The sequence below is a fragment of the Nothoprocta perdicaria genome, unplaced genomic scaffold (genome assembly GCF_003342845.1).
Source record: "Nothoprocta perdicaria isolate Ctin4 unplaced genomic scaffold, notPer1 scaffold_9, whole genome shotgun sequence".
Classification (NCBI taxonomy): domain Eukaryota; kingdom Metazoa; phylum Chordata; class Aves; order Tinamiformes; family Tinamidae; genus Nothoprocta; species Nothoprocta perdicaria.
In genome coordinates this window covers 5,816,707-5,834,036 of record NW_020456198.1, presented here as the reverse complement: position 1 = coordinate 5,834,036, position 17,330 = coordinate 5,816,707, and the positions used below count along the sequence as shown (strand labels likewise).

General features: G+C 52.1%; 3 protein-coding genes across 3 annotated transcripts in view; 1 reads left to right on the top strand and 2 right to left on the bottom strand.

Annotated features, from left to right (window-relative positions):
• Nucleotides 1–568, bottom strand: part of WDR6 (WD repeat domain 6) — a 4,456-nt gene extending 3,888 nt beyond the window's left edge. The window contains exon 1 of the mRNA XM_026052611.1: nt 421–568. Within this exon, the coding sequence (XP_025908396.1) occupies nt 421–568 (148 nt within the window). The remainder of the gene's footprint in view (nt 1–420) is intronic.
• A 45-nt stretch (nt 569–613) lies between these two features.
• Nucleotides 614–8,652, bottom strand: P4HTM (prolyl 4-hydroxylase, transmembrane). The gene is made up of 7 exons (XM_026052712.1): nt 8,467–8,652; nt 7,368–7,464; nt 5,007–5,169; nt 3,285–3,470; nt 2,684–2,774; nt 2,121–2,244; nt 614–959 (listed from the first exon to the last, which is right to left on the bottom strand). Exons 1-7 carry the CDS (start codon nt 8,545–8,547, stop codon nt 742–744), a joined length of 960 nt encoding a protein of 319 aa, XP_025908497.1. The 5' UTR covers nt 8,548–8,652; the 3' UTR covers nt 614–741.
• Nucleotides 8,653–10,718: 2,066 nt separating this feature from the next.
• LOC112958691 (secreted frizzled-related protein 5-like) lies at nt 10,719–14,258 on the top strand. Its single transcript, XM_026052609.1, has 4 exons — nt 10,719–11,053; nt 11,706–11,878; nt 12,954–13,043; nt 13,927–14,258. The coding sequence occupies exons 1-4, from the start codon at nt 10,719–10,721 to the stop codon at nt 14,256–14,258; spliced, it is 930 nt and encodes a 309-aa protein (XP_025908394.1).
• The last annotated feature ends 3,072 nt before the right edge of the window (nt 14,259–17,330 follow it).

The window sequence follows — 17,330 nt, the reverse complement described above, 5'->3', positions numbered from 1 at the left end:
GGCTCCGCGCGCAGCCCCTGCACGCTCGCCTCCCGCAGCACGCTCCGCCGCCCCGCCGCCTCCGCCGCGCCGCCGCTCAGCCGGAACGCCGCCACCTCCGGGCCCGTGCCTGCCGGGACAGAGCCGCCGCTAGCACCGCGTCCCCCGCTCACCGGCCACCAGCGCGTCCCCACCGCCCCGCTCCCCGGCCGGCATCGCATCCTCCACGCCCCCTCTCCCCAGCGGCAGCGGGCCCCCCACGTCCCCGCTCCCCAGCGGGCTGCACGTCTCGCTTGTCCCCGCTCCCCAGCGGGCTGCACGTCTCGCGTGTCCCCGCTCCCCGCTCCCCACCGCGTCCCCCACGCCCCGCTCCCCAGCGGCAGCAGGTCTCCCGTGTCCCCGCTCCCCGGCCACCAGCGGGTCCCGCACGTCCCCGCTCACCGGCCAGCAGCAGGTCCCCCACGAACTCGAGCGCCGTCACCGGCGCCACCAGCGCCACCGACTCCATGGCAGCCGCCGCCGCGCGGAGCGGCCGCTCGCCGCCCATTGGCCGCGGCCCGCGCGCGCTGATGAGGCGCTCGCCGCTCATTGGCCGCGCCGCGCCCCGCCCCCTCAGCACGCGCAGGCGGCCGCACGTGTCTCCACGCTTTATTGGCGCGCCCGCGGCCCCGCCCCCCCGCCCAGCGCGGGAAAAAGCCACGTGCGCGTCCCGCGCCACCGGCCCGAGCGGGCGGGGACGGGCTCGGCCCGCCGCCCCCGGCCCTACAGCTCCACGTGCACCCCGCTGTAGGCCTTATCCACCGTCCAGTCGCCCGGGGGGCCGGGCTCGGCCCCTGCGTAACGCGCCATCTCCTGCTCAAAGCGCAGCTGCCGCCACCGGTTGGGGTCCACGTTGATCCAGTTGTTGGCGATCCACTTAGTCCCTTGGGTGACGAGGCAGCCTCCGTGCAGGGCAAAGTCGTCCAGCTCCCCCACCCAGCCTGTAAGTGCAAAGCAGCATCACGGGGTGGCAAGGGGCAGCATCCCTTTGCCTCAAGGCCGCTGAATCTCAGCGGCCAGGAGTGCTCCCTTGCTCCTTATCTCCCCTCAGCAGAAGGGGCTGTTATGCTCTGTATCTCAGCTCCTGTTTCTTTTCTCTCTGGACTCTTCTCAACAGCAGTGGCCAGCACGAAAGATTTAAGTGCTGCCACTAGGAGGCTTCCTGAGAAGGCAGAACCTCAAGGCTGTATTAGACATCACTTTCTGCTGCTCCTCTATTTATAGATGTCCTATGGATTGTCCCTGTGTCAGACTTGTGTCAGCAGCCTTCTTCTATCTAGGAAAAATTTGCTCATAAAAATACCACAACAGGGCCCTTGTGGGTCAATGATGGTCCTGACATTGCTATCCAACTGCCCAAGCACGAGCCTTGTGATCTCCTCAGTGGATTTTCCATAGCTAGAAACACAAGCTGCTCCCAAGGGAAGTGGGAGACTCTGCTTTCTTCCCACCAGTGCTCAAAATCTGTCACTGAAAGACCCTGGAGTCATACTCATCAACAGCCTGGAAGAGGCAACTTTATCCCCCAGCCTGACGGAAAGTCAGGAATGAGGGAAAAGAAATGCACTGAGCTTTGTGATTAAAACCAGCCACTGCAAGCGCATCGCCAGGCTGCAGCTAAGCTACACAAGGGGAGCAAGCTCCAAGCCCAGCAGAGCCTCGCGCGGGGCAGGCCGAGCCTCCATGTGTCACAGAGCTTATGGCCATGCCTTTGCGTGCCCCCCTCCTCGCCCCTTCGGGCAACACCACATCACTGAAACATTTTGAATTGCAGACCAAGTTCCAGCAGGAGTTTCAGCTCACACAGCAGGAAGGGAGGCAGCTGGCGATGGCTGGTAACAGCCACGGTCTTTGTTTGCTAACTAGTCCCGTCCCCAAAAGCCATCAGGAGCCACTGACCTACTGCCTGTAGACAAAGGCCTTTCAGAGCCAGGAAGCTCCTGCCCAGCTGGTGACAAATAGACTCCAAAGTTCCCCCTGAAAGGCAGCTACCACCCCTGGTGCTGCTCCAGAGCACCCAGCCACAGCAAAACCCATAGCGCAGCTGTCACCTCAAGCAGCCCCATCCCTCTGGCGAGCGGAGTCCTGAAACGCGACATTACCTTCTCCGTCCGACAGGTAGTTGTACCAGAAGACAGCAGTGCCTTGCTGAGGTTTCACTCGCAAATTGCCCTTATCGCAATTTTTCCGAGTATCTCGCAGGTCAATGTCGTTCTGGATCAGAGACTGACAGGGAACACACAAAAGGGATGGTTAGGGGGTCTGGAATGAAGTGCGTGGTCTGGGCTGCCTCCGCTGCTGGCCATCATCCTGCAACCTGCCCGAATGTTCGGCAGGATCAGCTCCAGGCCAGCACTGGGCACCACAGAGCTTTGGCAGAAGCACCACAGACTTGCAAAGACTTACAGCCTGAGGAAACCTGCCCAGGTACCAGCAAGTAGGACCTGCATTATGGCAGCAAGGGCCACAGGCTGCCTCACATATCCCTACGTGGAGAAAACTACAGTCTTCAGAGCCGCCCACCTTCTCCCTTGGCCTCTGATGGGAAGACAGGAGGTTCTAGCTGTCTGGCCTCACTTGCCAGAGCCCTTCTGCAGCCACAGTGAAATCAGATATTCAAGGAGGGAACCAGTGAAATCCCCAGGGTAACAAGTAGGGCACTTACCATTTCTTCATATGTCCTGTTATCAGCTATAGGAAAGACTGTCTCGCCTCCCCCAGTCACATTGTTCAGGTAGAACAGCACTGTCACGTAGCTGCAAGAGAGAGTGTGGAGCAGCTATCAGGGAACAGCACTGGAAAAACAGACGTGAAGCGGCCACCCGCACCCTGTCCCTCCATCACACATATGGTGGTTCCCCCGTAGCATCACAAGACACAGTTTACATCTGCTTTTCTGCAAGGCCAAGACAAGGACAACAAAGAAAATCTCTACTTGCAACGACAGTGCGGTTCTGGTTACTGGTGGGAACAACCCAGCAGCTGAGCAGAACCAGCACACACCGCTCTTCTCATTTACTCCTAGACACTCTGGATTCACCCACTTCCCCCTTCTAACTTGCTGGTAAGCCAGCAATTTACAGTGCTGGTTTCTGAGCTTGCAGCCTGAGCCCCACGTGAGGTGAACCAGCTCTCCACACCTCTCTGTTAGCGTGCTCCAAATAAGTCTGTAAAAAGATCTCTTTTAAACTGACCCCTGCAAAGCCCTGCCCAGAGTTACAGCACAAGCCCCCGGCCTTCCCCCAAGGCCTCTGGGCAGCGCTTACCGGCACGAGGTCTCAAAGGGGGCACTTTCATTGGCGACCAGCTTGGTGTGGCTGCAGGCAGTCTCGGGGAACACGGGGCCGCTGTCCATGTGGGCATGGTAGTGCCCGCCTTGGTCATACCGCACAACCTGCAGGGGCTCACTGTGCTCCACGATCTCCGGGGGCAAGCGAGTCAGGCGCATTACCCTGGGGAAGAGCAGAGCAGGACACGTGAGGAGAAAGCTCGGTCGCCCTCGTCAGCCTCTACCCCCGAGCGCCGGACAGATCCAGAGAAAGAGAACCCCCTTCCCCAACAGACCGGACAGACAGACGGGCTGCAGCAAGCATGCCAGGAGGTAACTAGCTCCTTACAGATCTGCTGGAGCATCAGCATCAGCTCAGAAACTCCTCGTCAAGGTTAATAAAAAACAAAACCGAAGGGTGCATCTCCAGCAGGACTGCTCTCAGGAAGACTTGCTCAGCAAGGTCCCTTCTGTGTGTGTCCCTGGAGCCTTCACGGGCCATCTCATTGCTTCTCTGGACTCCTGCACACCACCTACAGACCTCGGGGACAGTTAGCAAAGCAAAGGGCTTCTGCTGAGAGTGAAGGAGAGACTAGCTCTAGGAATTTTCTTGTCACCTAACTCACCTTTCCCTGTGGCCTTTTCAACAGCCTCCCCCCAGGGCAGAGGGCCATGGGAAGTGATCAAGGAGACCGGAGCCCTCCTGCTCTGGGATTTTTCCGCTGCTACATCTGAGATCATCAAGCAGGTACCTCTCGAGACCTGCCAAAGAACACTTAGAGCTCTGAGAATCCAGGAACAGGGCAGTGCATTGGACAGGGAGGATTTTAAGAGCCTCCTTCTGCCCCAAGTTTCCACTTCCGCGGAGGCATTCGAGCAGCGCCAAACCAAAGAGCGTAAAGGCAACATGCTGATGCTGGTGTGCCCGGGCTAGCTGGCACGGGGCCGGTGGCACCCACTGTCTCTGCTCTAATCAAGGCAATATGTGACCCCGCTCTCCCTCTGGAGCGCGCTGAAAACAACGAGTGGCCACCAGCCTCGGGACAGATTTTTACCCACCCATGTCCTGGGCGAGGAGCAGCACCACAAGAACGAGAGAGTCCCCAGCCAATTATCTGAAACTCACCACAGCTAAATGATTTGGCCCGGGTGCCGCATTTCAGCTCTTCCCAATAACCAAATGCAACACGAAGGGAAGGATGAGAGGCTCTCCCAGCTGCCGTGAGGCGCCCCGCTAGGTGTGTGCTCAGAGGATTAGGCTAACTTAGCTTACTTTAGATAAAATCGTGCTTGTTAAAAAGTCAGGTCTGAACAGCTAAGACAGACTTCACTGAAATGCATGAGTAACTAAAGCAAATGACAGTAACTACTGGCACCCGGACAGCATTGGAAATGAACAGTTTCTCTCAGTAAGCTCATTTACTAATTGGAATGAATTGTGTCAAATAATGCCAAGTCTTCTTGGTTTTATAAGGCTGTTCCCAAAAGTGAATGGAGACGTTGAAAGGTTTGATTTTTTCCCCCCTTTCCTCAGGACAATACAAATTCTTGTTCTAATGAGAACCTCAGCTCTCCCCATTTCATGCCTGTGCTCAGTGCTCTTTCTACTCCAAAGGCTTTTGCACAATTAGGAAGTGTGAATATTAACAAGTCTCCCGCTACATCCCCCAGCACAGGTGGCCCCTGCGGCTGCCCTCGGCCGCTTGGCCGCAGCCCCTACCTTTGCCGAATGGCTCTCATGACCTGGTGGGCGCCCTCGCCCTGGTACAGCCACGTGTGCTGGCTGTTCCGCACCAGGTCACTCATCTTCACCTTCTGGCTCCCCATGTATTTGTGGAAATCACGGATGTTCAGCTGCTTGAACTCCTCCAAGCTCAGCACACCTATAGGGAGAGAGCAGAAGCAGGCTGGCCCCGGCAGCTCCCCTCTGCGAATGGTTCTTTATGTCCTGAACTCTGAGCCATCAGCCGAGGAATTGCCTTTTTCAAACAAAGTGCAGGAATTGCCTTTTCCAAACAAAGTGCAGGAATTGCCCTTTTCAAACAAACCCCATGAAGTGTCCACGGCTGGAGCTCACCAAGGGCTGCACCCCATGCACGAGGTTGCAGATCCCAGCCATGCCTGCAGCCAAGTGGAGGGCATGCAGCAACCTGCAGAAATGACCTGTCAGCAGCAGTGGAGACTCAGAATTGGGAAGTAATTTTTTTTAAGCCCCTAAAACACCAAATAATCCACCAGAAAAGAGAAATAACTGCTGCATTTCTAGCACGTGCAATGTCATAGCTAAAAGTCTGTGTATGCTGACTCCACAGAGGGGCTTCTTACTTAAATATTTAGGACAGTTAGTCCACATTTTCTACAAGATTTTTAGGGTTACTCTAAAAAATCCCTCCCAAAGCCCAAATCAACAAGCAGGAGAGTCTGCATTTGTATCATTAAAAAATAAAAACAACACAGGCGAAAAATACATGAGCATGATCTGGCATGAACAGTAGTAACACAAAAATGGTAGGTAAAAAGTGGCTGCTACTAAAGTGGGTATTTTTTGCTTGCACTCAACTGTTCTTGGCAAGGGATGGATTTTGGCCTTTGCCAACTTCAGAAAAATCTTCTCTGTTTATTCTTTCCCCATTCTGGAGCAGAAAGGAGGTCTGTCAGTGGGGATGAGGTCCCCAAGCCCAGAGCAGGCAGAGGACTGCAGGCAAGCAGCGGAAACACATCCAGACATTGGATTTTACACATTTAACTTCCAAGGGGAAGAACAAAGTGCCGGTGCCCAGGCAGAAGCATCGTGGTCTGTGAATGGAGCTCACTGGGGCAGCAAATGCTGCTGCTGGGAGGCCAGGGCTGCGTCCTGGGCACAGAGCTCCCTTTGCAGCACGGGGGAAGGACCCGTCAGCAGGGTCAGCCCAGGACACTTCCCCAGGTATTGGCAGCAATGAGCAAATTACTCACCGTTATTATTGCAGCTCTCTGCCCTCATCTTCCTGTCCCCACTTCCCCTTGCTCCCCATGGTCTTTGGTGATGCGCTGCCACATCCAGGTTGTGACCTGGCCACGCAGTGTCACGAACCAAAGTAACAAAGGAGGGAAGCAGCGCCCTGGAAGCAAGGTCTTGCCAAGAGCATTTTAACAGGACTTTTCATTTGTCAATGTCCAGAAGGGTGGAAAAAGCCACTGACAACTCGGTCATCTGTTCCTGTCCCTGCCAAGAATGCCATCAAGCCGGAGGAGCAAGGCATGGGGTGCCCTCCGGATATTTAGGCATTCACGTGGGTACTGCTTTGACACCAAAGCCGCTCTTCTTGGGCAGCTCTTGACGCCAGGCCATTGGAAGAGTGTGCGCACAGCCTGTGTGTTCACTTAATTTGATTAGGAAATGAAATGAGTCGCTTAATTGAGGACACTCTAATTAGAGCAGCAGAGGTCAGAGTGCATGTCCAGGCCAGCAGGAGCCCTTGGGAGACCAGCGGAAGGAAAAGCAGGAGTGGCTGCTTGGGACACACACTTGCTGCTGCACCGGTGAGGGAGAGCAGCACCCAAAGCCGACCAGCAAGTCTCCACATCCACCTATTCCGCCCTCCCTGCCCAGCCAGTGAAGCTCAAAGGAGCTGTCCCAGTCTGCTGCAGAAGTCTCCTTGAAAATGAGGGGTGAGTGAAAGAAGCACCATTAAGCTCAGGTAGCAAGAGCTGCACCATGAGAGATGGTACGGCCTTGCAGGCCAACGGAGCAGAATTGTGCCTTGGATATCTTGTTATGGCAGGGCAGAAATTAAAGCAGACCTGACATGGGCTCGTGCAGGGGACAGTGAATGCACGGCTGGATGTTCTGGTCCTGCTTCTGCAAGATCCACCTCGCTCAACAAGCAGGCAGACTAACCTGACTCTGAGATGGTGATGAAGGGGTGGGAGGTTTATGTGACTTTTCTGTGGAAGTCTCCAAAACAGCAATATTTTGCTTTGAAGAACATATCTAGACAAACAGGCCTGAGCCTGAACGTGCTTCCCGCTCGTCCCTGCAGTGCTGTGTGAGGTATCCAGTGCGCTGAGGACAAAGCAATCCCTACGGAGCTCCTCTTACCGTTCCCATCAGGATCGGCCTTCACCGCAGTGTACATCTCCCGGATGCTTTCGGGGGTCATCCACCTGCCATTCCCGAGGCGAGTGTGGGTCAGCACCTGGAATTGAGAACTGCATCAAGCCTGGGCACTGGTTTCTAGCACTAATGATTCCCCGTGTGAGGCCTGGCGGAGTCTCCTCCGAGGAGCAGCGGCCAGGCAGACTTCAGCACGTCTCCGCGGAAAGATTTGCCTGGGAATTATTTGGCAACCACATCCACAAAGATCTCTGCTGTTGTTTCCAGCTTAGGCCACAGCAATCGACTGCTGGGACCCAGTTAACTAGTCCTTAGACAGAGAGGGCTCAGCTCTTTCTCTTGAAGGGAAAGTCAAACTACAGATTGATTGCAAAAGTGAATGTTTTGATTACAAAAGCGAATGTTTTTACTTATCTGAGATAAGGCCTTGGAAGGAAATGCTCTCTCTCCAAAGGGAGGCAGAAATGCTCTTTGTAGGCTCTTGCCTCCGGAGATGGAGGCCTGGCTCCAAGCTGGCCCGTTCCCCATACTGCCACACACAATAGTATGTGTCTCCACATAATGAAATGGGAGCCTGAGAAGTAAATCCTTGGACGGCCAGGGTTTACCCCAATGCACCCTGCTGTGCAGAACAAGGGTGCTCAAAAAAGCCCCTTTTGCCACGTGCTGCTGTCCGGCTCATTAACATGGGTGGCCTTGCTGACATCCTGTCCACTGTGGGAAGGTGCAGGCACTTCTGCCATGGGCTTCACAAAACGCTGCCTCTGGCACTACAAATTCACTTCACTAAGACACCTAGCACAAAGAAATCCACAGCATATGGAACATTTTACCCAGCATATTTGAAACACACATTTCCTGGCAGGGACTCTTGCTACCGCCCAGCAGGATCACAAGTGCTGCACATTTTCCCAGAAATTTCCCTTCCACGCTGAAGTCCAGCACTAGACTCGGACCATAAAATGAAGCAAACACTTATCAGGACACACTGGGGGCTGGCCTGCTCAAACACAGCAATAACCCAGAGTCCCCAAGAGGAGGGGACAGCCAGGGGGACACCCAGGCCTGCCACCCTGCACTCTACCTCTTTGAGCTGCAGCTGCCCATCCTGGTTGTGGTCCAGCAGATTGAAAATGTCCATCTGGCTGATTTCTATCATTTCCATGGCTTCCTCGTAGTCATCCGTTGGTAGGATCTGGCTCTTCTGCAGCCCCTTCAGCTGTGCCAGATGGACGATCAGCTTGCATTCCTCCTCTGTCAGGAAATCTGGAATTTCTGCAGTGGAGGCAAGAGCAGCGACAGAGACTAAGGCAAGTGAAACTCCTGCCAATGGCAGGGCACTCCAAATTAAAAGAAAATAAAGGAAAACTTAGAAAGTTCAGATATTCAAGCACATCCATCCTTCTCCCAGAAGAGATCAAACAGAGCCACCACCACACACCTTAGCTGATGGAGACAGCCATTTTTACAATAGGAGTTCTTAAGCACTTGGATCCACAGGTCACGATAAACCCTTAAACTTCCTTGCAGGTCTCCACAATAGCCCAGGGAGTGAACAAACACGTGCAAATCTCTGCGTATTGTCACTTCAAAGGGTTATATGTGGATCACGGTCTGGGCACTGCTGCTCTACAGGACGAAAAAGAAATCCTCACAGCAGGGAATGGTGGCAGTGACCAGGGCTTCAGGCTTCCTTGTTTGCAGGGAAACCTGGCACAAACTCTGCTCTGCTATGAACCTCGGACCGCAAGGAGACAACTTCCAAATTTATTCGCACTCATCCCTTTGATCATTCATTAAAAAAAAGGTCTTAAAAATATGCAAAAGGAAACATTCTGGATGCCGTGCTCCATGCCCAGGTAGCTCACCAGCAGCACAGTCCTCTGCAACACAACACCAGCAGCAATCAAGCAAAAACCCGTGATCCCAGCACACTGAAATTTAGAGGAATTCCCTAAGGATTACGAGACTAGGAGATTTCTAGCTGCACGGAAGCACTGGATACGCAAGCGCACTTGCAAAACGCTGGCAAGGCCCCATGCCACAGTCCAGCTATGCTGTGGCCCAGCAGGTTGAACACATCTTTGTGCCTGATTTCTGCTGCTGTTCTGATGATTTCTCCTTACCATCTGTTTAGACCATTGAAGAAGAGGGAAAGCAACCCCTAGCACAAGGCAGAAAAAGTTCTTAGGCTGCAAGCCCTGTTATTTAAACCACAGCTTCCTCTGTTTCTGCAGGTATGTGCCAAGGAGATGTTATATCCAACCACAGTAGCATTCCACAAAGGGGGGGAAAAAAGCGAATTACTCCCATGACCTTAAATCAGCTCTAAATACTCCAACTGTCAATAAACAGTTGGCTTCTTGCTAAGTACAGACAGCAACGACCCTGTAGAAAATGCCATGTTGGTGGGTAGCGGCGGCCACACAATGCAGCCGGTTGTATCCGAGGAGCAATTTCCGTCGCAGGCGGCACAGTCCTTCTAACAGAGGATGCTTCCGAGCTCCGACTGCCCCGGTCGGTTTGTAGTTAATGGCACAGCTCTAGTTAAGAATTAACTGTCCACAAGCAACACTCCCAGTATTTCCAGTTCCTCAAACTGGGCTAAAATAATGAAAGCTTTGGGAAACTTAATTACATGAAGTGCAATCTCTCTTTTGGGCTGTTGTAAGAGGATGCCAGTGAAACAGGCAGTCTTGCTAGCCAGAAAGGGCTTTATTCCACACAGGTTGCAAGGTGAGAGGCTTTCCAATTAAATGCTGGCAATCTTCTGTGCAAACAACCACAGTGGCAAATTAGTTCCTCTCTACCCAAAGCCCTCGGAAACAGTTAACTTCTGGCTGTGAGACCATCCTATCTCTCTGCCTGCTCAACAATAGACCCAGCTAAACAAATGCCTCCTAATTGACTTTGAGCAACACTTGATTGCTTTTACAAAAAACAAAAGAGGGGAAAACATTGGGGTTTATGAAATAATGCCTAATCCTGGAGCAAGAGAAAGGGGCTGGGTTGAAGCACTGGTGTCAAACTGAGATGCAATCTCAGCTGAAAGAGCCCCAAGACACATGGGCCAAGTCATTCATCCCTCCCCAACTGCCCTCATTTCCACACCTGCTGATCTAAGCCAAACCCCTGCTAAAATCCAAACAATCGGGGCCGCTGGCAACCGAAAATTGGAGCATTGTCTTCCCCAAGAGAGCTCTGAAAGGGCTGCACTTAATGAGGATGGACTGACAGAGAGGGGGCTCCTAGGCTATAAAAGGCTTCCCCCAGGCAGGAGCGGCTCAGTGCGGGGTGCGCTGCCTGATCCCGCATTGCCGCTCGCTCACTCCGAGCATGATCCCGGCCCGCCGCATGATCCCGGCCTGCCGCACGCGCCGCCCGAGCTGGGGCAGCCCCTGGTTGCTGGTTCTGCTGCTGCTCGGGGGCTCCCCGGGCGCCGGCGCCAGCTACCTGCGCAGGTCCTCCAGCTGCACGGCCATCCCCAGCAGCATGGCCCTGTGCTACGACATCGGCTACGCCGAGATGAGGATTCCCAACCTGCTGGAGCACGAGACCATGCCCGAAGTGATCCAGCAATCCTCCAGCTGGCTGCCCTTGCTGGCCCGGGAGTGTCACCCCGATGCGAGGATTTTCCTCTGCTCCCTCTTTGCTCCGATCTGCTTGGACAGGTAAGATGTTTTTTGTAAGTTATTTCAGCCCTAGCGAGGAAAAGTTCCCAACAGTGGAACTGCATTGGCCTCTTGAGAAAAAAAAACATTGTGTGAAATCTGATCATTGCAGCTATTTGGCATCACCCTGCCCCACTCAGCGAGGGAAAATGGGATTACTCAGCAGGGATCTGCTCTCTGAAAGCAAAACATGAACATTTCTGAAAGGGAAACAGAGATCCTGCCAGATTACCACAGTGCCCCTTTTTGGTATATCAGATCAAAATGTATTTTATATGAATGTATTCATGTTACCAACTTTCTTAGAAAAAATCTTTTTCAAAGTTAGACAAACCCTCATTTTTATGGCACAGGCACTGAACTACAGGGCTGTTCAGGGAACCAGGTAGCTAATTAGGCAGCAGCCACTGATTGCAGGAATACTGAAAAATCCCTGGGTGGAGGAAGGGCTGCTGGCTGCGAGCAGCCTGTACCAAAAAGCCTGACCCCCATCTCACTGCCATCCTTAGAAATCGCTTGGTTCCTGCACTCGAGTGTTCAAAATACATCAAATATCTCGTGGTGCTGCTAGTGCTGCATCCCCGGAGGAGAGCAGGGCTCAGTCCTCAGCCTGCTCTAAGGAAAACTCAGTGCAATGCTGGTTCCCTCCCAGGCTCATCTACCCGTGTCGCAGCCTTTGCGAAGCCGTCAAGAGGAGCTGCGCGCCCGTCATGGCCTGTTACGGCTACCCGTGGCCTGAAATCCTCCACTGCAACAAGTTCCCTGCAGATCACGAGCTCTGCATCTCCGCAGTCTCCACCGAGGAAACCTCCTCCAGCAGGAGAAGTAAGGTGTTTTTCTCATCCGTTTCCCCCCACGTAATACGGGCAGGTGAAAAGACGAGCCTTGTGCCACAATGCCTTGTGTGCCTAATATTTGGGGGGTTAAGTTATATTAATATACATATATATATATAAACAAATCTTAGCTTTGTTCTCTCTGGAAAGCTCCCCTGAGGCTAGAGAATTAGTGTAACATTGATTAAAGCTTGTTCCCCTCAACTCCTGTGTTCATTAGTTATAGGACCAGCAATCAGCTGCAGGGCCAGAGTTAATAGCACGCAGTCCCTGGGCAGCAAAGTGTCCGACCACCAGTGCTAAGGAAGCGTTTTTCACATTTCTGCTACATCCAAGGCTTGCAAAGCACACAAAAAGAGCCATTTTTCAAATCTTCTTTTCATACTGTAGGAAAAAAAACAGCAAGAGGCATGAGCTCCACTTAAAAACATCCTCTATTGTTCTACAGTCTGGCACAGAAAAAATCTTTAAGACTACCAAAATAAATTTGATTCCAGTTTGAGAGAAAACATCCTGAATATTTTCTCTTCCTCTCTGCATTAGCTGAGGTGTTAGCGTTGCTTATGGTGTTGTCATACTGTGCAACTATTTTTACTGCCTAGGTGACACCACTGTTGCCTAACGGGTCATATTGTTAAATGCACTTTTTTGACAGCAAATTCTCCAGTGCCTCTAAATGCTACTTCTGCTACTCAACGCTTTGCTCCAGGGAAAGCAGGTGCTGAGCATCCAGATCAGCATTTATGTAAGTGCCAGCTAACCTGGGAGCAACAAGCTGCCCTGGGCAGCTAGCTGGTATTGCCCTTCTGAGGATGCTCTAGTTACTCGCAGCATCTCGAGGCTCTGAAAGCCACTGTGCTGATCACAAAACACAACAAAACACCACACACAAACCTAAGCAGGGCATGGAAAGGTTGGCATTTCCCATCCCGGCAGCCTCAGCAGCCCGAGTCGCTGGGGAGGCTCCACTTGAGCACCGCAGGTCGCCGCTCTCAGGTCTCAAACACCCAACACCTTTCGCAGCGGAGCGCGACACGGTTGTTACAGCCGGATTTCTGTTGCAGCAGTGCCCCGAGCCAGCTGCAAGGACTGCGAACTGGAGGAGGCCAGCACCGCCCGGGAGATCCTGGAAAGCCTCTGCGCCAGTGATTTTGGTGAGTGCTCCCGTCTCTTCTTAGTTGTTGGCTTCCCCTCTAGTATCCATACAGCTGCATGCACTGAAAATGGCTTTGCCATAAAAAAAATTGACTTGGAAGAATCTTGTTTTTTATTCTCAGTTATATTTTCAGTTTCCAACTTACCTGCAAAGCAGCAGGAGGGCTCAGCTACACGGTGTGCCAAGGGCAAAGTCCTGCTTTATTTCTGTTAGGCTCTCATTTGTTGTCAGTCTGCAGCTGCTAAACACAAGTGTTACCTGGTTTTCCATAAGTGTTGACCAATATTTAATCCATGTGCATAGAAACATCTGACAAACTCCATGTGAGCTGCTTCAGGCTTCAGCATTGATCCTCCCTTGCCCATCTGGAGCAGGTGGCAGCACCAAACCTCCTAAACTGGCTGACATGAAGTTTTTAAGATACTGTTCCAAATTCAGGCACACAACCTTCATGAGAGCAGACAGTTCAAGCCCTGGGCAGCTGCCAGTCGTGTCATCTCCCGCAATCCCAGCTCTGAGAAAGGCAAATTAATTTGCATGGGGCCAGGACTGAGATGCATCCACTTGCTTGCATAGCTGCCTCCTGCAGGGAGTTTCTGCCCATCACTGATGCTGATGTGCCCTTTCTCCATCCTCATGAGAAGTGGAGCAAAAATAAAATAGTTTTCAGTGCTGGAAACACTCAAAATGAGAGCTTTTATGCATTTACTGCAATTACATGGACTTAGATGGATGTCACCACTTTACAGGAACAGCAAGAGAGCATCCTGCTACGTTGCGTTTTGGCAGCTGAAGTGGGTAAGACCTAAGAAACGTAAACAAAACTAACAAAACTCACATCTTTTTTTTTTTTTTTTTTTTTAATTTTATTTTTCCCCAAGCGGTGAAAATCAGGATCTTCAGGAAGAACACAACCACGAGCATCTCCGACTTCGACCTGGACCCCTTGCAGGTGGAGGTGCTGAAGCACGGCCCGCTGCTCCGCACCGAGATCCCCGGGCGGCTCCGCCAGTGGCTGGACATCGACGCCACGTGCGCTCACAACATCATGCGGGGCACCCACGCCGGCCTCTTCGTGGTGAGCGGCGAAGCGCAGAGCGACAAGGTGGTGGTGAACAAGGCCTATGCGTGGCACAGGAACAGGAACCTGCACCAGGCGGTGCGCAGGTGGAAGCAGCACCGCTGCCCGGAGCAGCCTGGCAGGAAGGTCTGAAACCTCCCGTCCAGCAGCAAGAAGCTGCTCCCTTCCCTGCAGCTAGAAACCTCCTTTCTCTGGCAGCCGGGGGTTTGGAGCCGTATGGTCAATATTTTTAGGTGATTCAAAGCAATTCATAGACAGCGCAAAGGGCCTCGCTACAGACCATCTCCCCAAGAGATCACTGAACTTGTTTTAATGAGACAGAGCTTACGGATCCAGGCGCGACAGCCTCCTCTCGAGGTTCCGCACATCCCGGTTACGATGGACAGCTTTGCGTGGGAGCAAACGTTACAGGAAAAGTGACCTGAGGTCTGCAGGTGAGCACAAACTAGAAGAGACCTTTAATGCCAAGCAGTTCCCACTAGTTCTCGTGACTAAAGTTGGTAAATCAGTTCAGCTGCAGTATTTGACTCTGAGACACGGAACCATTCCAAGTGCCTTCATGTCCGCAGAGACTCCACAAAACCACCTTGACTGTTAAAGGCTCTTTATTTAGTCAAACAAATACTTTTGTTCCACTTTTTACATTAGAAATTCAGTTTGGATTAAGAGATTCTGGTACCGGGGGAACTATCGAAGATACTGCAAGAGCCTTGAGAATGAGCAGAGCGGGACTGGGCTTGAGCTGCTCAGAGCAGTTTAGGTTTGCAAGACTTGGCTTTGCTGGGGATGCGGTGAGCCCCAAGGAGGGGACACTTCTGCAAAACCTGAGGTACTTCATGTTGCTGAGGTGGGGGGAAAGGGAGGATTCACATCCAACCTGCTCACTGCACGCAGGAGAGATGGAAGCGGTCACAGAAGAGAATCTCCTCAAGTTCTCTCTGCAGATCACGCTCTAATCCATTCACTGTCTGTAGTTACCTTCAGGGACAAATACAGCTACAGCTCTGAGCTACAGACTGCAAAACAGAGAGCAGCAAATCCCCGAGCAAGAAAACACGGCTGATTTCTGGGGTCTAACAAAACATGGAAAGTTTTCTACACTGGATTAAATTTGGGACTGAAATAAGGCAATCACGGGGGGAAAAACAAACAGCTCTGAGGATAATTGTGCTCTTCCTCATGCTTGAAGCCTGCAACAATCACAGTCGCGGAGAGAGCCGTGGGGTTGATGAAGGCGCATTGCCTCCCTGTGCTCGTAAAGGACACCAACAACCACAAAGAGATTTCCCCTTCAGACCCGGTGCCGGCTGAGCCGAGTGCTCAGGCGCTCATACCGAGATTCAGCTGCGCCCTGGCATTTGTGCCGTGATTATTTCTATTCCCCAAGGCTCTGAAGAAAAAACATAGCGAGATTTCCTATTTTTATTCCTCCTCGATGCCTTGTCTTGCAAACTGCAGCCCTGTCTACAGAATCTGCTGCCAGGTGGTCTCTGCAATGGCAATGTCTTTCGAACAGACTGCATTTTGAAAACACAACGGAACATTTAAAACTCTGAAGGTTGAAAAGGCTTTGTCTGATATTTGTTTTCCATTAATAGCATTATTTGATTACTAGTGTTTCCTAACTAAAAAGGGCACAGATGGTCTGACTTACGAGCTTTAGAAATGACGTCTCATAGCCAGAGGAGAGAAAAAAAAAATAGGGCAGGGACTTTGTCACAGTTCCATGAAATATCCTAGGGTTCAATGCAGATGATTTATCCACATTGCTAAAAAACAAACCGCAAATTCCCCGTGGTGTCCACTGCCATCCTCCAAAACACAGAGCTCGCATTAAATCATTAACAAGGCATCCGCTCTGCCATCCCACCACAGGCTGCCTTGCCGAACGCAAAGGTCACAGACTATCCCCGTATTTCTTTGAACGGCCTCTCGCAACACAACTCTTTGTTAAATAAACTCCTCAGAACTTAAGAGCCCTTCTTTGCTGAGCCTTTGGTTTTGTCTGTCACAGCCGAGTTAAACATACGCCGTGGCCAATTTAAAGAACAGAGGTGCTACTAATGAGTTTTTTAAACAGTTGACTTAGACAGACCGTTTGCACAGATACAGAAGGCTCTGGAAGTCTTTGTAAGTGAGCGCCGGCTCCCAGCAGGTTCATCTGGGAGATAAGAGCTGTCTTGCAAGCTGACACTTCTAAATAAGGACCCCCTATCTCGGGGCGAGGGGGAGCAGCCTTGCACGGAGACTGAAACACGGAGTGTCAGGAATGGCCCCGGAGGGTCCCTCTCCTCCCTCATCCCGCCTGCAGAGAGCAAAGCTCCCCCAAACGCGACAGAGGGGCCAGAGTGACAAGTTAAAAGCCCCGGGATTGCTGCTGCCTTTTATCAACTTCAGCAATTAACTCTTTGCTACAAGCAGTGTCAGGGCAGAGAAATAGGAAGCAGGAGTGACAGGAAAACCAGGCTCCCACCCACGGGCTGCGATGCTCATAATTATCTGGGTTTTGTGGACTTTGAAGGATATCGGGTCCATTTGTGTGCCTGTTTACTGAATGTCAGACAGAAAACCACTTAGGAAGCTGCAAGCCATGAGTAGCACATATGTAGCAGTGACGAACACACTTTGTGTATTTCTTACAGATACTTATTACATTAAAGGTGTTTAATAAGAAACCTACCTGGTGTATGGACAAGTTTTCAATCTGCATAAGCTATTCAGAATGTGGAAAACCTTTCCTTGTTTTTTATGAAAGTACCTAAAGGACTCTCAGCATCTCTGCTTCAAAGGCAATGAGTTTTCTTTGACTTTGCAGTATTAAGAATGTGGGCATCATTAATACCCAAAGATTAATTTGCATGTTCTGAATGGACTTCCAGGTCACACTGAGCAAAACGTTTGGTCAAGAAGACTTTACCAGTGACAGTAAAGTGATGGAAAGGAACAAATAAGCTTCAAAATGCATGGGAGAGGATGCTGTGTACCCGTGCACCCGGAGCAGCCTGTTCCAGAGGAACCAAGGAGCATCTAGGGGTTGCTCCGCTCCTCGCGCCCTCCTCGCCGGCGCTGGGCTGCCTTGTCACCGCTCGTCACCGAGACCCGGCGGCTCCCTAAGGTCCAACAGCCCCGCGGGGACGGAACCCCGGGGCACGGGCTGCGCCGTGACGGGGGCACGCGGAATCGCGGCTACCCGGGCAGCGGGGC